At 41.9% G+C, this 19653-nt stretch overlaps 1 protein-coding gene across 1 annotated transcript in view; it reads left to right on the top strand.

Moving 5' to 3' along the window:
- Positions 1 to 17481, top strand: part of ankrd52a (ankyrin repeat domain 52a) — a 34826-nt gene extending 17345 nt beyond the window's left edge. The window contains exons 18-28 of the mRNA XM_086067450.1: positions 93 to 294; positions 1781 to 1868; positions 1964 to 2081; positions 3105 to 3327; positions 3404 to 3491; positions 4143 to 4226; positions 4345 to 4490; positions 4617 to 4699; positions 5118 to 5200; positions 5348 to 5439; positions 6757 to 17481. Of these exons, the coding sequence (XP_085923576.1) occupies positions 93 to 294; positions 1781 to 1868; positions 1964 to 2081; positions 3105 to 3327; positions 3404 to 3491; positions 4143 to 4226; positions 4345 to 4490; positions 4617 to 4699; positions 5118 to 5200; positions 5348 to 5439; positions 6757 to 7028 (1479 nt within the window). The 3' untranslated portion in view covers positions 7029 to 17481. The remainder of the gene's footprint in view (positions 1 to 92; positions 295 to 1780; positions 1869 to 1963; positions 2082 to 3104; positions 3328 to 3403; positions 3492 to 4142; positions 4227 to 4344; positions 4491 to 4616; positions 4700 to 5117; positions 5201 to 5347; positions 5440 to 6756) is intronic.
- Positions 17482 to 19653: the final 2172 nt, after the last annotated feature.

Raw genomic sequence — 19653 nt, 5'->3', positions numbered from 1 at the left:
CTTTTCGACATTCCCTCCACTCCGACTCGTGGCTTCTAGAGCGAGAATAAAAGCAACGTGACTGTCCCTTTCCTTGCCCCCCTCTCGTGCAGGCTGACCGGGGTCACTGGCAGGCCCTGCGTGTGCTGACGGAGACGGCTGCCTATGTGGATATGCAAGATGCTGCTGGCCGCTCTGTGCTCTACCTGGCTGCTCAGAAAGGCTACGCCCACTGTGTGGAGGTGCTCCTGGCCCAGGGAGCTTCATGTCTCCTTAATGACAACCGCCTCATTTGGACCCCGATTCATGTTGCAGGTAGGAGACTTAACTTTAGAAGCAGAGGTGATGCTGCATAATCATTCTTTTAGAATGTCATCCGATATGTCTCTGCCAGACATATTAACTCATTTACTGCCATTGACAGCAACATATTTCAATTTTTAACATTTGAACAAGAATATGAAAACCTAGAATTTTTTTTGTACATTTAGAACACATATAATTTTAGATTATAAATTTGTGATTAATCGTGAGTTAACTAGTGAAGTCATGTGATTAATTACGGTGATTAATAACACCAGGTCACCGTATCATGATCCTGAGAGTAGACTTGATGACAACATGGCCAAACACACACTGCAGTACATACCTGCTACTCCCCGGAAAAAAAGGCCGGCAAGAAAGTGCACGTGAAGGGGCAATCACAGTGAAACTAATCTGTGGTGCAAATCCTGCTGCGTCCCCTTGCACGCACGGGAGTTTTACACAATATACATCACAAAAAGAAAAACGGTATAGTTGCACACATTTGTAAATAGTTTGCCAAATTGTTTTGTCAAATTGTTACACTGTTGAATGTAAATAAACTTATTTTGCTATCAAAAAACATTTTCATTGTTGGTGGTAGTGTTTTACAGAAGTAAATCACTGTTTAGATGTTTGTGGCATCATTCATGGGAAAAAAGGTGTCAAATTTACTAGCTTGATTTCTCCGTATTTTGGTCCAAAACAGAGCATTTGGGTGAAACTAACCTATTTTCTATTGTTGATTACTGAAAAACGGAATAAGGTAGAAACAAACTTTTTGCTTAAATGCTTAAATCAGCTGGAACCCACACATCCTCTTTTCTGAAAATGCTTGGCAGTCAAAGAGTTAAGTGACCCAAAGACGTATTTATACGTTTTTTATACTAGAGCATACATAAGGCTTTGATGCAGCCTCTCAACTGCAAAGAACGGTTAAAGAAATGGTAGTTATTACACAAACGGCCAGCAGGTGGCAGCAGAGCATAGGAAATGAACAAGGAATATGTTGAAAAAACCCTCAATTACTCAGAATTCTAAATAGATTTGTGAATAATGATGAAACTTAACTTAACTTTCTGATGAAATAAGAGACTTTAATCTTTCTTTTGGTAGTGTCTATGTTTTTATAGCAATAGAACACAATATTCTGTGGGCCTTGCAAAATCAGTCAAAATCCAGTAAAACAGCCGGGAGTGAAGGGGGTTGCTTCAGTGAAAATGGCTGGAGGTGACTGAGTTAATTGCTCAAAAACAAATGTGACCAACAACAACTATTTTCTCTCTGCGTATGTCTATGTGTTTCTTAAAGCCTGGAAGGTAGCATTTTGAAAACAAATCTACCTTTATTCTCCAAAATTAAACATTTAAATCTTCTCCCTCCGGAGCGATGATTTCATAATTTTTGCCAGACGCTGTACTATGAATTTGTGTTTTTACTGTCGGGCTCTTGTAGGCACTCTTGTTTGAAAAACTCAAATAAAATTGTGTCTCTTCAGCTGCTCACGGTCACTCCGATTGCCTGCACAAGATGATCGAATGTGGGGAGGAGGGTGACCTCATCAACGTTGTGGACAAGTTTGGCCAGTGAGTGCTTCTGTGTGTCTTTGTAAACGAAGGCTTGACGCTTCCTTTTGCTCAATGAAACATCCTTCATTTTCCTTACTTGTGGTGCATTGCAGGACACCCCTAATGCTCGCCGTTCTCGGGGGTCACACTGACTGCGTCCGCTTCCTGTTAGCCAAGGAGGCCGTTCCAGATGCTAAGGATAAGAGAGGCAGCACAGCGTTGCACAGAGGGGTAAGCCAACAACTCTCTTCCTCTATGGGTACCTTATAGCAAGTGTCATAAGACGACAGTAAAGTTCAGACTATAAGTCCCAACTTTTTTTCCCCGCCTTAAATTTGCACACACTGAAGCATTATTTCAGATATGCTGTAGCTAAATGTTCTCCAAATGAGAGGCCAATCGTTCTTGGTTGTACCTGTTTATTTGTCATAATGTTCATTCAATGTCAGCAATTACCGATGGAAAATTTTGGTCAGAACTACAGTCGTAAACTACGTTATTTTACTGTCAATTGAGGAAGAGATAGAATTCAAGAAGCCACGACATCTTCGGGTATGAGTCGCCGACTGTAATTAATTCACACTTGTGCAGTTCAGTAGTGTTAAGTAGCGTTGCTCAATGTGCGGCGGTATAGGAAAGTCACACTATCATCTAATTCACAGGTGTCAGAATCCGGTCCTCGAGGGTCCGAGTCTTGCATGTTTTTGAGGTTTCTCTACTCCAACACACCTGATTCAACCATCAGGATCATTATCAGGCTCCTGCATAGCTTGCTGATGAGCTTAAGTTTGAGTCAACGTTGAACGTGGGAAACAGGTTTCACCAATCCCGGTCCTCGAGGTTCGGAGTCCTGCAGGTTTGATATGTTTCTGCCTACCAACACACCTGAAAGATAAGGATCGTTATTAGGCATGCTGATAAGCTGATTATATGGATCAGGTGTGCTAGTGGGCGGAAACATCTAAAAACCTGCAGGGCTTCGGACCTCGAGGACCGGAATTGGTGAACCCCGCTCTAAAACATGCACAATTCAGGCCCTTTGACACCACTGAACCTGTGTTCTTTGAAAACAGCTAACTATTCTGCATGATGTCTATTATGTTTTTTATTAAAGTTTTGCACAATTTTAAGGTTATATTTTCCCCCAATTCTTCAAATTGCATGACTTCATGCATGGCTATTGGGCTTAAGTGGTGCCACGGTACCCACTTGGTTCTGGCTGACGGTCTCGCCCTTGGGGGTGGTGTGTTTTAGGCGTTGCTGGGCCACAACGAGTGCGTGGCGGCCCTGCTGGAACACAAAGCTTCTGCGCTGTGTCGAGATTCCTTGGGTCGGACGCCACTGCACTACGCCGCCTCCAGGGGCCACGCGGAGATCTTGGCCAACCTGGTGCAGGCCGCCACAACCACGACGGAGCTGCAAGGAAAACTGCTGGACAACCAACAATATACCCCGTTGCACTGGGCTGCATACAAAGGTTTGCCTTCAAGCCACTTGACGTTTGACCGCATTTAAATATTGTAGTGCATCACTTTGAGTGTCTTTATTTTTAGGGCATGAAGACTGTTTGGAGATTTTACTTGAATTTAAAACACTTATTCATGAAGAGGGAAACCCTTTCACTCCCCTGCACTGTGCTCTGTGAGTATTCAGTTGTCTGTGTTTCTTTCCGTATGTGTTAAGTTGGTTTCAGAGGGAGGGATACTCAAACTCATTTCGCCATTTTCAGCAATAATAAGTGTTCGGCTCACCGGTATTCTTGGTTTGGTCATGTGGCGTTAGCAAAATGAGCCATGATTGGTTGTTACTTGAGCACTAAGCACATTTGATGTCATTTTCAGTCAACAGCAAATGGCAAAATGTGTTTTTAAAAGTATTAATTGTACATGGGGAAAAATAATGAAGTTATCAAATGAATTATGGACGAAACATTAACTTCTTACTGCTATCGTGGGATGGCTGTTGCATCAGGACAATGATCCAAAACAGAAGCAAATCTACAGCAGAATGGCTTCGAAAGAAGAAATGACATGCTCTGAAATGGCCCTGTCAAAGTCCTGATCTCAACCCGATTGAGATACTGTGGCATGACCTTAAGAGGGCTATTCACACCAGACATCCCAAGAATATTACGGCAAAAGTTTTGTGAAGAGTAATGGTGCAAAATAAATGTTAGGACCAATTTATTCCAAAATGTAAGAATTTCCCAAAGGTTCACGTTGTTTTCCTCCCACTGCAAGTACAGAAGCAAAAATCTAGTCAGTACTTCACAACAATGCTCTTTGACAACAGGATGAACGGCCACAGCGGTGCTGCAGAACGGCTTCTTGAATGTGCCGGGGTCCACATGATAAACACCAGAGATGCCAAAGGAAGGTGAGACTACTCAACCCATACGCTCGAGCTTTTCCTTTGCACGAGATTGTCATAAAATAGGACCACATTAAAAGGCCTCACATCAACTTTTTTTTGTTGTTGTTCTGTGCGCGTGCAGGACCCCGCTGCATGCTGCTGCTTTTGCTGAGGACGTCGCAGGACTCCAGCTGGTGCTTCGCCATGGAACCGAGATCAATGCGGTGGACAGCAAAGGATGCTCTGCTCTTATGGTGGCTGCCGATAAGGGACATAGTGGCACCGTGGGTAAGTAGACTGAGGAATTGAATGCAGACTGTAATTGGTCTATTTTTGAATGTTTCATTTTTTTTATGATTGCACATGAATTTGCGCTTTGACGCCATAACTTGTCTTTGTTTTGTGGCTGTTTAGCCATCCTGCTTCACCGGGCAAAGGCCGACCTCACACTGCTGGATGAGAATAGGAACACTGCCCTGCACCTGGCCTGCAACAAGGTACACAGTACACACTCACTCGCTTATTTATTTCTATGATTCCATCCTAAAGATACTACATAGGATTTAAAGTCATCTCATACTCGTACTATACTAATTTGGTACCAACGACCGATCTCATTACTCAGTAATGACATCACTTTGGAGTCGGCAACTCAATCTCAATGACAAGAAATCAATCAGTACAAAATATGCCAGCAATACCAATCAGATTCCCAGCCCTAATGCTTAGTACCGGCACGATTCCCGGCACCTGGGGAATTTGCTACCGTACTGGTTTGGTACTGCAACCCTCCCACGTGGGGAAAAAAAAATTACCTTTCAGGCATGGAGATTTTTCTCAGTTTAAATCATGCAACTGCAGTTTCTCAGACTGTCAAGAAGTTTTTGACATTTTCTATGTTTGCTGTCCCTTCAGGCTCATGAGATGTGCGCTCTGCTGATTCTGGGAGAGATCCACAGTCCCACTCTTGTAAACGCTACCAATAGTGCTCTGCAAATGTGAGTATAAAAGATATTGTAGTCATCGTCGTTAGGGATCAAATGGAATTATGACAAATCCCTTGCAGTGATCTCGTCGTCTTTCTGCTGTTAGAAAATAAATGAAAAATAAGCCCCTGATTTCGTTTTGGACTCGCTTGCTTCCAGGCCCCTCCATCTCGCCGCTCGTAATGGCCTAGCCACAGTGGTGCAGGCGCTGCTGAGCAGAGGAGCCACTGTTCTGGCTGTGGATGAGGAAGGTGAGCATCTAATCTATGCAAATCAAGCATTGTGTTCAAGTAGGAGTTGTGTAATGTCGCTGTCATAAAAGGCAGTGGAGCCTTAAAGTTTGAGCAAATGTTCCAGGATGCTTGGTAAACCTCTAAGGCTGGCAGTTAGTCATTGTTATCAAAAAATGTGAGTTTATTTTGTACAATTTCCGTGTCTCCACTGATGGGCACCGCTTCCACATGGCTGTGAACAGAGACAAGCTTGATGACAAAAGCAGTCAGTGTTGCCAACATTGTGATTTGATCGCTATATTTAGCCACTTTTTCCAATCACTCTAGGCTAGCGATTATTTAGTTAAGAAGCTATAGCTATATCTTCCTTCCTGCTAAGAAACCGACAGCATGTAGCACAGCCATGTGTTAGATAATCAATTGGTCGGATCATTACCGAGGACATGGTGTGTTGCAAAATTTACAGCTGACGTTTTATCAGTGAATGGATCAATTAATTTCTTGGTCCATTTAGAATTAGTGCTTAAATAGTCCTCTTCATAATGCTGTTTACATTTTGACATCATTAGATCAAGGTAAAATCAAACAAATCAACTAAGGGTGTGGTTTGCCCAAAAATTGATTCTCATAAGAATCGCGATTCTCATTTAGTGCAATTCAGAATCGATTTTAAATGTCCGAAAATCGATTTCATTTAAAAAAAAAAAATCTTGCCTTTGTCTGTGTGTGCCTTTATTTGGAGCGCTGTTCATGTTGTACCCGATTTGGCCACTTAGGGACAGTGTGGTTCCACGCGGTCTAATACACTGTTAAGTTGTAGCCACATTAGAGAGTAGAAGGAAAAAGTCACGATCAAGTTTTTCCAATAAAAGTTGTTTTTTTTGCGGTGTGGAGCCGTTCTTTTGAGTGATAAAAGTGCCGCGAGAAGCGCGCTAATTAGTATTAGCGAGTCAGACTGGAGTAGATCATTACAATTTCTTGCACATCTATAGATTAAAGCAAAAATAATTGTCAATCAAATCATTTTGAATCGAAAATCGTTCTTAATCGAAAATTGATTCTGAATCGAATCGTGAAACATTCAAAGATTCCCACCCCTATCATCAACAGTACTGGTACTGGTGGTACTCTATTAACATAAGGAACAGTTAATTGTTCATTTATTTGCATATCAAACTTACAAATTCAGCAATTGCAAAGGGGGAAAAAAATAAATAAAAAACATTTAAAAATAGAAATCAGATTTTAATGCAAAAAAAATAAAAATCAACCAGCCCTTCTTTCCACAGTTATTATTAGATAGCGACTTCATGTGACTTTTTCTTTCACCACCAGGCCACACCCCAGCTCTGGCGTGCGCACCCAACAAAGACGTGGCCGACTGCCTGGCTCTGATCCTCTCCACCATGAAGCCTTTCCCCCAAATTGACCCTTCATCCTGCTCCTGCTCCTCCCCTGGCGTCTCCCCCTCGCCAGGCCTCAACTTGCTCAAGCACTGCGGCATCACGGCCGCCTGCGCCCCCCTGCCCAGCAACGGCCTCCACAACGGCTACGTGAAAGACCGCCACGGCGCACCGGTTGGCCTGGACGGCTGTCTGTCCGAGTGAGGTGCGCCGCCGCCAGGTTTGGTCATGCTGCTGTCACCGTCATCTACCACCAGGGGGTGTCTCCCTTTAATGTGGCCGAGAGGACCAGGAGAGCACCCGCCGACATATCTATTCTGCGTATGTATGTATGTGTGTACGTGTCTGTGTGTGCGTGAGTGTTTGATCTTCTCTTGAGGTGCAGTCAAACCTAATATGCAATTAGAACCCCATTCCTCCATCCCAGAGTAGTGCTTACTACATAGAGGCTTGTTGCTCTACAAGGCCACGCCAATCAAGTGTGATGTCTAAACAAACGTAATCTGGCCATGCGGAAGTCATTTGAACCCTTTAAAAGCATCAGCACTGGAACAACTCCCATCATATCGTTGAGTGAAGTCATATACACTTTGGTGACCTTGTAGAGGAACTTTCAGCCTTCCCAAAAGAATGAACAAAGAGTTTCCTTTTTGAGATGTTTTTTCCTCTTCTTTTTTTTTCTGTTTTTTTTTTAATTGTACCTTAGCCTAGATTTTATTTTAATGAAGGAACCACACAAGGGAAGAAAAAAAATCAAATTAGCCGAAAAGTGCAATGCTTGTGCACTACAGTACAATCCGAAAAGGGTCACAAAGATTCTGTGGTGTACTTTGAAACGGCTCCTAACTTTTTTGGCATTGGAAGATAATTAGGTGACGCTGCTGACTACATTAACGCGCATCCTTGCAAAGGAGCGCCACGCCGGCATCGACCCTGAATGCTGCCAATGCTGATATTTTAAAGATGCTAACTAAGTGTTTGTTAGGCTAGAGTGTTTCTAAGCATATGTTATGACCAAAGTTGATCAACACTACTATGGCTATAAAATTATTTATTTGAGATGAACTGTACTGTACAGAGAGAGAGAGAGAGAGAGAGACAATAGATCTTGATATACCTCGTCAACTCGTTTAGCAGCTGCTTCATCTTTGCCCAGGGTCCGTAGGCCTGACGTTCTTTTTTTTTTTTTTTTGGGGGGGGGGTAGGTCGGGAGAACTACTGTAGGATGTAGTGAAGTGACTGAGGCCTTGTTGATTTCGTAGATGAAGGCTTTACAAGTAATATCTGCCAACAACACCTCATCAGAGCGTCATATATCTGAGCACATAAATGAACAAGCCATTTCAATTTTGTTCCCATCTCTTGAACAGTGTTTGTGCAAAGATTTCAGAGTTAGCGCGGCCTACGCGATAGTTCAGTGTGGCGTTTAGGCCTTTTCTTTTGTGCGCGCGTGCGTGCGTTTGTGCGTGTCCATCAGTGTTGAAGGATTATTTCTTGAACTCGTCTTAATAGCTTCTATCTCTTGGGTCGTCGTCAATTCGAAGTGTATTGTCTGCTTATTTTACTGCCTCCATTATTAATATTATTATTACTATCATCATTATTATTATGATTTGGCAACTTATGAGCAATATTTTTCTTTCGGCCTTTTTTGTTTGTTTTATTGAATAGACAATCACTGTCACAAGGGCTTTTGTTTCCCTGGAATGTGTTTGGTTTTCCTTTTGGTCTTACTCGGTGACAGATGACCTGAAGACTAAAACGAATGGCTCTGCGTGTTTTGGGCATTTTAAACCGTCTGTGTCAACACAAAATGCACTGGATTGCCTTTGACGGCGTCTCATCAAATGCCTTTTTCGACCCATGCCTTCCGTCATTTCAGTTGGACTGCAAAGTGGCAAAAGTATTATGAGCCTCCCCACCCCCGAGACTGACTATCTCGCGTTCCTCCTGTTTGATAGCGCAAACCGCGGTCGGTGGCTGATGATATTTTCCTCGTCCGATATGTGTTGTCGAGTAGGGTTTTGGTGATTTAGATAGAGAATCTTCTTGGCATGTTCTGAACTCCCATGATCGTGTGTAGCGCAGCTTGCCGTAGCTGGTGTCATGTTCTTCTTTGGAGAGCAGCACTGGCTGAGACTGAATAGCGCCGCTCGCTTTCGGCCAGGGCGTGCACGCCGCTTAGCCTCAATTGCTTCAAGAGTTGTTTAATCAGCAATCATTTTCACACAGTTATTATGCCCATCCCCCAGTGCTGAGTTCAGGAATAGCAGAAATCCAAATATGTGCTTCTTGCTGTTTTTTTCATTTGTCTCCCATTTCTGGTACTTAACATACTAAATGCATACTAAAGATGATTGTATGGCACCATTACAGCTGTTAGCGTCGTGTTTTCTTTCAATTTGTTATTTGCGTCATCTGCTGGCCATGATAACTACACAGTATCCACTATCCACTGCTAGTCGAGTGGCACAATTGCACGCATTAGTTGACCAGATGGGTGGTGAGGACCGATACTTGTTTTTCCAATCCTCCCTCCCTTTCTTACTATTACAATTGACACAGACTCCGGTTCAGGGGAACCGTTGCTAGTTTGCTGAGATGAAATTCGCTTCTTACCGTTCTTTCTTTGCTTATTAATATGAGGTACATCATTTATTTGCGATCTCAGGATCTGTGCTTGAAGCAAGCAGTAAGCAAAATTAATGAATCAATCAGAATTCAGCAGGATATTAGTATTAGTTTGTTTTTTGTTTTTCTATGTGGACGGGATGTCCCATGACAGTTGATTCCCTTTTTAACCTTAATCCCACAGCACTTAATTAGTCAAGCACGCACTTTCGTACATTCAGGTTCTAAGTGTGCAAAATGGAGCAGATGTAATGTATGTACTTATGTTTACATGCATGTGTGTTGCTGCTGAATTACAGGAATGGTCGGCGAGTTATCGACGAAGTGCATTGCATTGATTAGCAAATGGTGTCTCCGACCACTCGGGGCGCTGTCCACTGCCCACTGGCTTTTTGATCTCGTTTTTGTGTGCGTCGGTGTGCCTGTGAGGGAGTGAGAGCGAATTGATTGTGTGGCTGCGCCTTCCTGCCCGATCTGCTGGCCCCGAGACACTTGGAGTCGGCGCCTTGAGTGGGGCTCCTTAGATACACCACGTGCACCGGCCAGTTGTCGGTGCTTGTCCGTTCTGGCAGGGATGTTTTTTTTTCTTTTCTTTTTTTTTTTAAATTCCTCTCCTCTAATGATGTCCAAATGTGAGCTGTAAACGGAGACATTGCCTCCCTGCAACTATACAATCTTTTTGTTTGGGACATTGTGTTCTTTTACATGCTTTGTATGCGTGTGACAGTAATAACTTAAGTGTTGTGCATGTCTATAGAGCAAATAGGTGATTGGTCCAATTGTAGCAATAGCGTGAGTGTGAGATTGAGTGCAGCACAAACATTGCCATCTGCTTAGGCCAAGTCATTGATGCCAATGGTAAGATTTCAAATACAAATGCGGGTTTCGATGCATTCCCAACTATTGCCAAAACCTGCAAAAGGAGGATGGGGGAACCTCCCGCTACAGCACCAATTGATTTATGCATTCATTCAGGCCGTTTACAGTCTGACCATTCAATCTGAGCCATGACTGAAATGAATGTCAGGTCGGGGCTTGGTCCCCTCAAGCGGGAGGATTTGAAGTAGTGGAAAAGGTCCGTTAGCATGTACTGTAAAACTCGTTGTTTTAGAGTGTGTGTGTGTTCTCATCTACCTTGCACTGAGGGGCTGCACTGAAGTCGTTCGGTGGCTGATTGTTGTTTCCGTGGATTTTGAGTGCAGCCAATAAGGTGTACGTTGGACAATTTGACATCCATTTCATTGAGAATGCCTTATCAACCGGGACAAAAGAAAACATGACAAACAAAGGCCTACAACAGAATATGGTCGTCTATATTTGACAAAAATGCACCTAAGCAACACCCATTTAGTGCCATAGAAACCTTTATTTGCCTTTAGATGTAACTCATATTGGTCAGGAACTTATTCCCTAATAGGCAGGATTATTATCATAATTCTAATGTTTGGACTTGCATGTCTTTGTACCATTTAGGACGACAGTAAAGTAAATATTTGCATGGGATATTTGGATACTTGGACACAAGTACTATGTCGGTAGGATTTTATAATTGGACAAGATAGTTTTGGTTTTGGCAAAGCAATCCCGCGTTTGTGTTTGTTTAGCAAGACGTATGTGTGTGTTTGTGCGTCAGAACTTTTTTGTTGATGTCATAACAATTTGGAGGGAAACAAAATGTATTTTCAGAATTGATTTACCTCTATGGATGTCTCGGTTCTTACTTGAAACAATGCTGATAATACAGTATAACAAAAAAAAATAAAGGCAAATTTCAATTCAGCTCTGATCCACTGTTGAGCCTTTTGCCTTAAAAAAGCATCAAGAAAAAAAAATTGATCCCTGGCAATACCTGACACGTTTCAACGCCTGTATGTGGTTATAGCGGGACAGCTAAAATGGCATGTTGGCCTTCGGGTGTCAAGAAGCACACAAATCTGTCGCGGTAGCACATAGTTGAAGGTTGCCATGGTGCAGAGATTGTCCCGAGAGGAGGATAATGCCATATTTGCCACTGTGAATGAATAGAGTCAGAATTTACTTATACACAATCAACCCGGGCTTCTCCATTACAGCCACTGAGGGTTTAAAGCGGTGCTCCTCACATTACTCACACAGAAAGGAAATACAATAATAATTATATTAAAAGTATAAAAAAATAAAAATAAGTGCAGCTATGCGAAGAGTCCATCTCTCCATGAGTTGCGTAATTCAGTTTAAACCAGCCTAAATCGGGGGGGGGAAAAATGTATATTGACGGAATTGTCACACGCTTGCGTTTTCTACCTTTACCAAGTCGCTCCCCGCTGCACCTTCTCGTACTTTTTATTGGACCTGCAGTTTTACCTCATCCTGTGTGTGACGACGCTAACTGTAACCAACCGTCTTTCCCCGAGCCCTTTTTTTAAGCTAGGATACAAAGTCCAGAATGTTTCCCCCCATGACAGCCAATATTCCGTTACCTGTGCCCTGTGCATGTCATACAGGATGACGGGTTCTGTCCAACTGTAGGAAGGTAGCTCTTTTATTTTACCTCTTGTCTAGTCAAACAATTTCTCTCCCATGCCTGAAGACTTTAGCCACTGCCCTACATTCCCTTCCTCTCCCTATTAGTAGGACCTGTGTACTATCAAGCACAGCGGTGGCATGGTGCCTTTTATTTGTTACTACCGAAAGGTACGGTCTTCCATTTGTATTTCCCGGAAGCCTTATACAATGGGGAAAATGATATTTCACTCAGCATATCGGACCGCAGTCCGAAGCTCATCCAGCTCCCGCAATTTACCCTCCGCGATCGGATTCGTTTGGTTTTGCATTTAGCCACTCTGCGTTGACGAGGGCGGTGAAAATTGCACATTTCGGACAGTTTTTCAGGCACATCCAGCATGCGAATGGATCGGGATCAAACGGTATGAAAGCACAAATCCAAAGAAGGCACCACAAAGCTCTGTTCACCCTCCCAAAACCTCGTTCGAAGGAGCTCCGAGGACATATTTCGGTACAGAGGTTTGACTATGGGATGCATTGAACCCTTAACACCGGGGACGTAGCAAAACAAAAGACACCATTTTTAAAGATATCAGAAGAACGAGGTCTTCTAAAATGAAAGGCTAGCATCACCCACGCCCATCGGTGTGTGCGTTACACTGACGGTCGGTGACGGCGAACAGTCTCGCGGCCGTCCGACAAATCGGTGCATCCCGAGCTTGGCTGTCAATCACACAAACTGTAGAAAGACAACCGTGCGGATTCTCTGAGCTCCGTCAGAGCACTCGCAACCCGTCGCTATCCATTGACGATGTGCGCAATCACGTCATTTGTTGTGCTTGCGAAGCGATTCTTGATTTGCGTGTCATTTAGGCTAGACCGAGTACAAGTAGGGTTTCAGTAGTAGCCAGCGTGCAGTGTTAATAACCGTGTGAATCGTACTCTAGAAGTGACGTAACGTGTCGTCTTAACTGAGGCATGAGTCTTCTTAAGCTGACCTCGTTTTGGAAATAGACAAAAGATAAAAGTGCAATAACCTTTTGTTTATCGTTGCTTCCTCCGTGGATTATTTCATATGCTTTTAAGTTGAGCACCAAAAGTCACTCAGCTGTAGCAAATAAAGGATTTCCTCTTGTTTGTGTTCAGAGCGGTGGCGTTTGACTGTGGAGTGTGTGTGCGTGCTATTTCGTTCTTAAAACTGTGATCCGGCTGTGGCGAGCCGCCTGCTTGGAGGAGGCTCCGTGCACATGTTGGCTGGTAGATAGGATGAGTGTGCGTGCGTGCGTGCGTGCGTCCTCGTGGATGACACTATTGTACTTTGGAATCTTTTACTCCTCCACTTCTGGTTTCTAGCTGGTAGACATGTTCCTTTGCATGTGTAGATGTATATGCATCCTCCTCCTCAAATGAAACATTTCTCCGACAAAAAAAAAAAGAAGAAAAAACAAAAGAAAAAAAGTGTTTAGTCCTGCTGTCTGTGCTATATGCGGATAAAAGGAGTATTGAATATGCCTTATATTTGTGTTAATGTTGAACATTAAGGGTTCTTGCGTGTTCCTCCCTTTTCAGCGTGTAGCCTAAAGCTTGTACAGTCCGACTCTTGAGATTTCTATCTACTGTATAGCCTACTGTACGTGTTTCCACACTTTGTTACCTGGAGTTAATTGACTAAACCAACCCTCCCCCCCCCCCCCCCCCCCCGAGAAACATTCCCCTCGAAAGTGCCGTTTGTTTTCACCAGCAGAGGAGCAGTGTCTTTGGGGGGGGGGGGAATGAAGAAGGAACACTTCGCTCGCATTCATTGTTGAACCGACGATGACAACTCGGGCTGGATTTACACTACAGAGTTAGGGGTGACACAATTACGATTATTTTTTATTTTTGCCTCCCATGTGACTACTTTGAATGTGTCTTGACCGTACTAGCTGAGGAAAACACATGGAAGCGCGTATCCTGAGCTTAGCATCCAATAGCTGGGGTGATCGTCTTCTTCAGACCACAACCTGCGCTGTTTGCAGTGTGCACTCTCGCAAATCTTTTCCAACACGTTGAATCCGCAATTAGTTCCACACAATCACCAAATTAGATTAGAGCAGTGGTGTCCAAATGTTTTCTTTTGAAGGCCGCATACAGAATAATGGAAGGATGACAAGGCCACTCTAGGTTTGTTTGTTTTGTTTTAAAAAAAAATTGCTATTTTTAAACAAGACCGATTGGGATTTTTCATGATTTGGGGTTCTGAAATTGAAATATCTGAGAAATATTTCTGTTTTAGTGTTAAATCGTTTATTTGCATATCTAGTAAAACAGGCTGTTAAAGTACTTTTTCGTATATGCTGAGGGCCGCTAGAAAATGGACAGCAGGCTGCAAATGGCCCCCGGGCCGTAGTTTGGACACGGCTGACTTTTGGTGTTCAATTAATGTTAACCCGGTATTGGTCAAATATCTCGGACACAGGCATAAATTGGAATTTGCCACTTAAAGCACCTGTAATGTAAATCCAGCCTGAGAGATATAAGGCCGCGAGGATTTTTTAAAAATTGTTTGTTTTGTGTTGTTCAACCGCGCACCTTTTTACTGCGTGATGGAAGTCGCCTCACCGTGCTTGATTCCTCTAAAGCAGAGCCATAATGGAGAAGTTGTCCCTTAGGAGCCCCCTTGAATGTGTTACGAGGAATAGCCTACTGTAGGAAAGGATGTATACTTGCATGTCTTGTGACATTTTAGGCGTGATCGTCCATCTTTGTTTGGTTTATTGGTTTTGTTTAGTCACTGTAGATGTTGCCACCTCATTGATGCTCACGAGCTATTAACAATCCTCACAACTGGACTTGAAGCAGGCGTCGATCTGCTGCTAAGGCAGCCTTAAGTCTAAAAAGAAACAGGTGGAAAGTAGGTTGCCTGTTTTTACTCAGAGTGGCTTATCGCGGGAGCCCGTATCAGGAGTGGAAGGACTCTGAATCAGGGCATGTGATGAATTACAATCAGCTAATTTCACAGTGCACCTTCACAATGAAGAATTGTACACACACAAAAAGTTGGCGCGTCCACCCAACATTCCAAAGTTGACTCCATATTCCGCGGTCCTGTCCGTCTGAATAGGCTTGTTTGTTGTTGTTGTTTGCTTTACGGGTGAATCAAGTGGGCTCGCGCGTGTTCTTGTGTGCCTGCGTCAATGACAGGGTTCCCTAGTTAGCCTGATTACCTCATTTACAAAATCTGCAAATCTACTTGTTCTACTGTGCGCTAAAGGAGTCAATGCCATCACCAGCAGCAAGACCTGTGATGACAACAGGACCAACCGACGTGTTGTAAAATTAGACAATTAGAAACTGGGAGAAACTCTTAGAAGATAAGGTTTGGTTTGGTATGGTTTGTGTTTCTTTTAAGGCTGAGTGAATTGGCGCACAGCAGCTCACCGCGTCGAGTCCAGCGGCGAAGAATTTCCAAACCCCAAAGTTTATGTGGCACATGCCGATCATTGTTGAGGGTCTGCACTGGATTTATTAATTCATGCTTTTCTCTACCGCCAGTCAGAATGAATAATTGCTATCACTTTCCAACCATTAGTTGACTCTAATTCAGATACTGGTCAAAAGTGCGCAGAACAGAGCTCACTGCGGCAATTTTTTCCTTGTAAACATATGGAATGTAAAAACATTGGTAAAAAATGGTGTCATCTTTACTGATGTTTGCGAGCGGACGTTGACTTAAATCGGTCAAACCCATCGATCTTGGGCTCATTTTTTCAATGACTACAAAAAATACCAAAAATAGAAATACATGCTTTTAACCCATTCACTGCCATAAATTCATTTAAAAAAAAATTATTATTCAAAATTAGGGGCAAGAGGCGATTTATTTTTATTTTATTTTTTGTAATTAATCGCATGACTTCACTACTCACGATTAATCACCAATTGTATATCTGTTCTAAATTTACAATTAAAAAAATTCTAGATTTTCATACTATTGTAAACAAAAGTGGAAAAAAAATTAACTAATAGAAATAGTTTAAATGATTTTTTGACGTTTATAGCCGTCAACGGTAGTCAATGAATTAAAAAAAAAATATATATATATATATATTAAAAATTCGGGGCATCAGGCGATTAAAGTTTTTTTTTATCGTAATTAATTGCATGACTTCACGAGTTAACTCGCGATTGATCACAAATTTCATATCTGTTCTAAATGTAAAAAAAAAAAAAAGTTTTTCATACTCTTGTTAACAAAAGTGGGAAAAAAAACGTTAAACTAATAGAAATTGTTCAAATGAATTTTTGACGTTTATAACCGTCAATGGCAGTGAATGAGTTAATTGGATAGGAAATGATGAGGAAGCAGCTTACCTTTAAGTGGCCAGGCAGTGCATTGATTCTATGTTGTACTTAATTAACAGCAAACTTAACAGTTAAACGGACTCCAGATGAGCTGCTGTACTACAAGTCAACTCGCCACCTGGTGGATTTAAGCGAACCTTGGCGTTTGCAACACTTGCTGTTCTCCGTAGCATTTCTCCTACCTCCTTGTTTTTGCAGCTATGAGTATGGTTTGTCTCTCCGCATTGTTCCGACTAGAAGAGCTCGCCAGTATAGGAATACAAACAGATTTTATCCTAAAGCAATTGTAGTTGAAAATAATTGTGTGCTTGTTTTTTTTGTTTTTTGTATGTGTCGATGTCTGGGGGAATTATGAGAAGCATTTATACGACTAAACACCACTGGAATGTGAAGCCAGACAATGTTACGATGCAGATTATGATGATAGTCCCCTTTAACGTTTGAAGTGGCGCACAGCGGAGTCATCTTGTAGAAAATCGGTAACCACAGATTGGCTTTTATTTCACTCTCTAAATCACGGACTGGATCTTCATTTTGGAACAGTATTGACTACCCAGGAGAGCGTGACAATATCACAGCGGAAGGGTGGATTTGTGATTCGGCGGCGCCCTCTGTGCCGTTTGCCTTTTGAATCCATCCGTCCGCTGCGCGTTGGCACAGGAGGCGTCCTGTCTTTACGCCGTTTCATCACCCTGCTTTCAGTTTGATGGCGGGCGGGGGGTGGGAGGGGGGGGGGGGGGACAGGACAAGGTTTGAGGTTAAATCCCGCCCCCAAAACCAACCTAGCTTCCAACCTCATGCATCCGCTCCAATTGTAGGACAGGACCGATCCACCCCCACCCTTCCCCCACCCTCATGCAACCCGCTGCCTCGCCTCAACCAGTTCATATTTTTTTCTCTTTAGTTTATTCGACAATGCAATCCTGAAAGCACTTTGCCTTGTTATTCCTTTGTGTGAACATGTGAATGATGATTTGTTACAAAAAAAAAAAAAGTTAAATATGTAAATGATCATTCACTGTTTTGGAAAAACCTGCATTTGTCTTTCTGACATTAAAAGAAAAAAAAAAACAATTTAGTGACATTCAAACCTATGAATCTATTTTATAAAATGTTTGCTGCAGCCAATTGGTCTTGTCATTCAGTATTGTGGCTTAGGGTTGTTTGTGTTGAATAAAGTGCTATTGCTAAATATTTACTCAGTCTGCTGTCTTTTCTCTTTGACTATTTTACACATGCAATACATCATACATAACTACAAGATGATAGGTTGTGTATTACTGCAGTTTTCACAGGTGAAGCCCAAAGTCAAAAACAAGCACTATTAAATTTTTCAGCAATCAATCTAAGGAAGGAAGCACCCGACACACATCAGTCACATGTTCTAATTCTATTGCTCACTTGAAAAGTGGGTGTGTTGTTTGTTAACAAGAATATGAAAACCTAGAATGTTTTTATTGTACATTTAGAACAGATGTTGAGTTAACTAGTGAAGTCATGCGATTAATTACAATTTTAAAAAATCGCCTCTTGCCTTTAATTTTTAATAATCTTTTTTTAATGAATTTATGGCAGTAAATGAGTTAACGTACTTAAAACAATTGCCACTCTGTATTTTAAAAACAGAAAGAAAAAAAGTTGAACATGCTTTTTCACCAGTGTCATTTTTAGCCTCTTTTACACAGACATCCGCAGAGTTGCATAATAGAGAGGACATTTATCTGCCTCTGCCATGTAAACAAAACTCAGCAAAACGGTCTGGCATTGCAGAATTACCGATTTCATCCTTCCCCGTTGTGAAAAAAGGCCAGGCCAAGTCCCAGACACTCAGCTGAGTCATCAACTGTTCTCAACCACCTCTGGCAATAACATCAGCACGGTGTTCCGAAGAGTGACAAATCACACTCTTCCATCTGGCAGGACCTGTCTGGGTTTGGCCAACACGACACATTAGCATGTCTTGTGGGAACTAATGAAGTTTTGTTGCAAATGAAGATTTCATCTTTGTGAAAAACTGTTTGGAGAAGGCCTCATTTTTTTTGGCGTGATGGGTCATAAAGACATGCCGGGATGAGTTTGGTGCGGAAGAACAAGACTGTCAAATGCCTTGAGAAAGAACTAGAATGGAGCTGGAGCTGTGCCAATGCACCCTCTCCTTGAGTTCAAAAAATTTGACTTCTGATGTCATAAATAGGCTAAAAGTTCCCACAAAAAACACTCCAAATATTTAAAAAATAATAATAATAATAAAAGACATTCTATTAAATCTTAAGAACATTTTAAAATTTTAGTGTGAGAAGAATAAAGATGATCGTGCTCGCTCTCTCTCTCTCTCTCTCTCTCTCTCTCTCTCTCTCTCTCTCTCTCTCTCTCTCTCTCTCTCTCTCTCTCTCTCTCCCTCTCTCTGAGATATTGTCACTTTGGTGTGAGACAAAAGTAAAATGTCTGTGGTTGGGGCATGCCAGTTGCATGGGGCAAATGATAACTACCTGTTCATGTTTGTATAATTGACACAGCCTAACTTGAAAAAGGCTGACACTTCTTCGAGCCATCTGGTTGTATTTGAACTGCCTCTCATGATTCTTAAAGTGCTGGTCCTGTCCCATTTCTAATAAAGAGCTAACATTTTCCCTTGATATTATCCTTGTCCTCATACTATTGGTAAGGAGAGTATTAGGGGTATGCATCTGTCCAATAAAAGACGATTTGATACGTATCTCGATACATGGGGTGCAATTATAATTCAAGGAAGAGACATTTTAAATCGCAAAGATTCCATGTGGTTAAATCAAAACCAATTTTCAATCTCAATTCGTTTTTTTTTTTACACCCCTATTAAGAATGTATTTGAAAACTAACCAGTGATTCCCATTCACATTATTGTGTTAGAGATGGAGCAAAATGATCCAATTCCACTTAATTGGTCCGAAATTTACCATAATGGTTGTATTGTAGCCAATTTTTTTGGTACAAATATCCTATTGTAGTTCGCAGACGTTGCAATTAACCTGTGTATCCACTGTTTCCATTTATACAACAGAAAAATAACGTTGTGTTCAAATAAACAGGTGAAAATCTCACAGTTAGTAAATTTGTGATTACTGAATGAGTCTTTTTGTTTGGCGGTAGATTTTTTTTGTAATGCAAAATACCGGGAGGCGTTGTGCCTTTGCTGGGAAATTTCATCGATCTAAAAACATTGTTCTTTTTTTTTTCCATGTTAAATTGATAAATGTTGATTTGGAACCATAGTGAAATTAGTGATATACATCTGAACATGTATGTGTATATTTTTCAACCTGCATCTAATGAGATTTTGTTTTGTTGTATTCATTTTTTCCTTTCGGACACATTATTATAGGTTACATCG

This window comes from Leptonotus elevatus, chromosome 2 (genome assembly GCF_054856555.1).
Source record: "Leptonotus elevatus isolate MCC_2025b chromosome 2, RoL_Lele_1.0, whole genome shotgun sequence".
Classification (NCBI taxonomy): domain Eukaryota; kingdom Metazoa; phylum Chordata; class Actinopteri; order Syngnathiformes; family Syngnathidae; genus Leptonotus; species Leptonotus elevatus.
The sequence above is the reverse complement of the archived record's forward strand: the minus strand, read 5'-3'. Positions and strand labels throughout refer to the sequence as shown.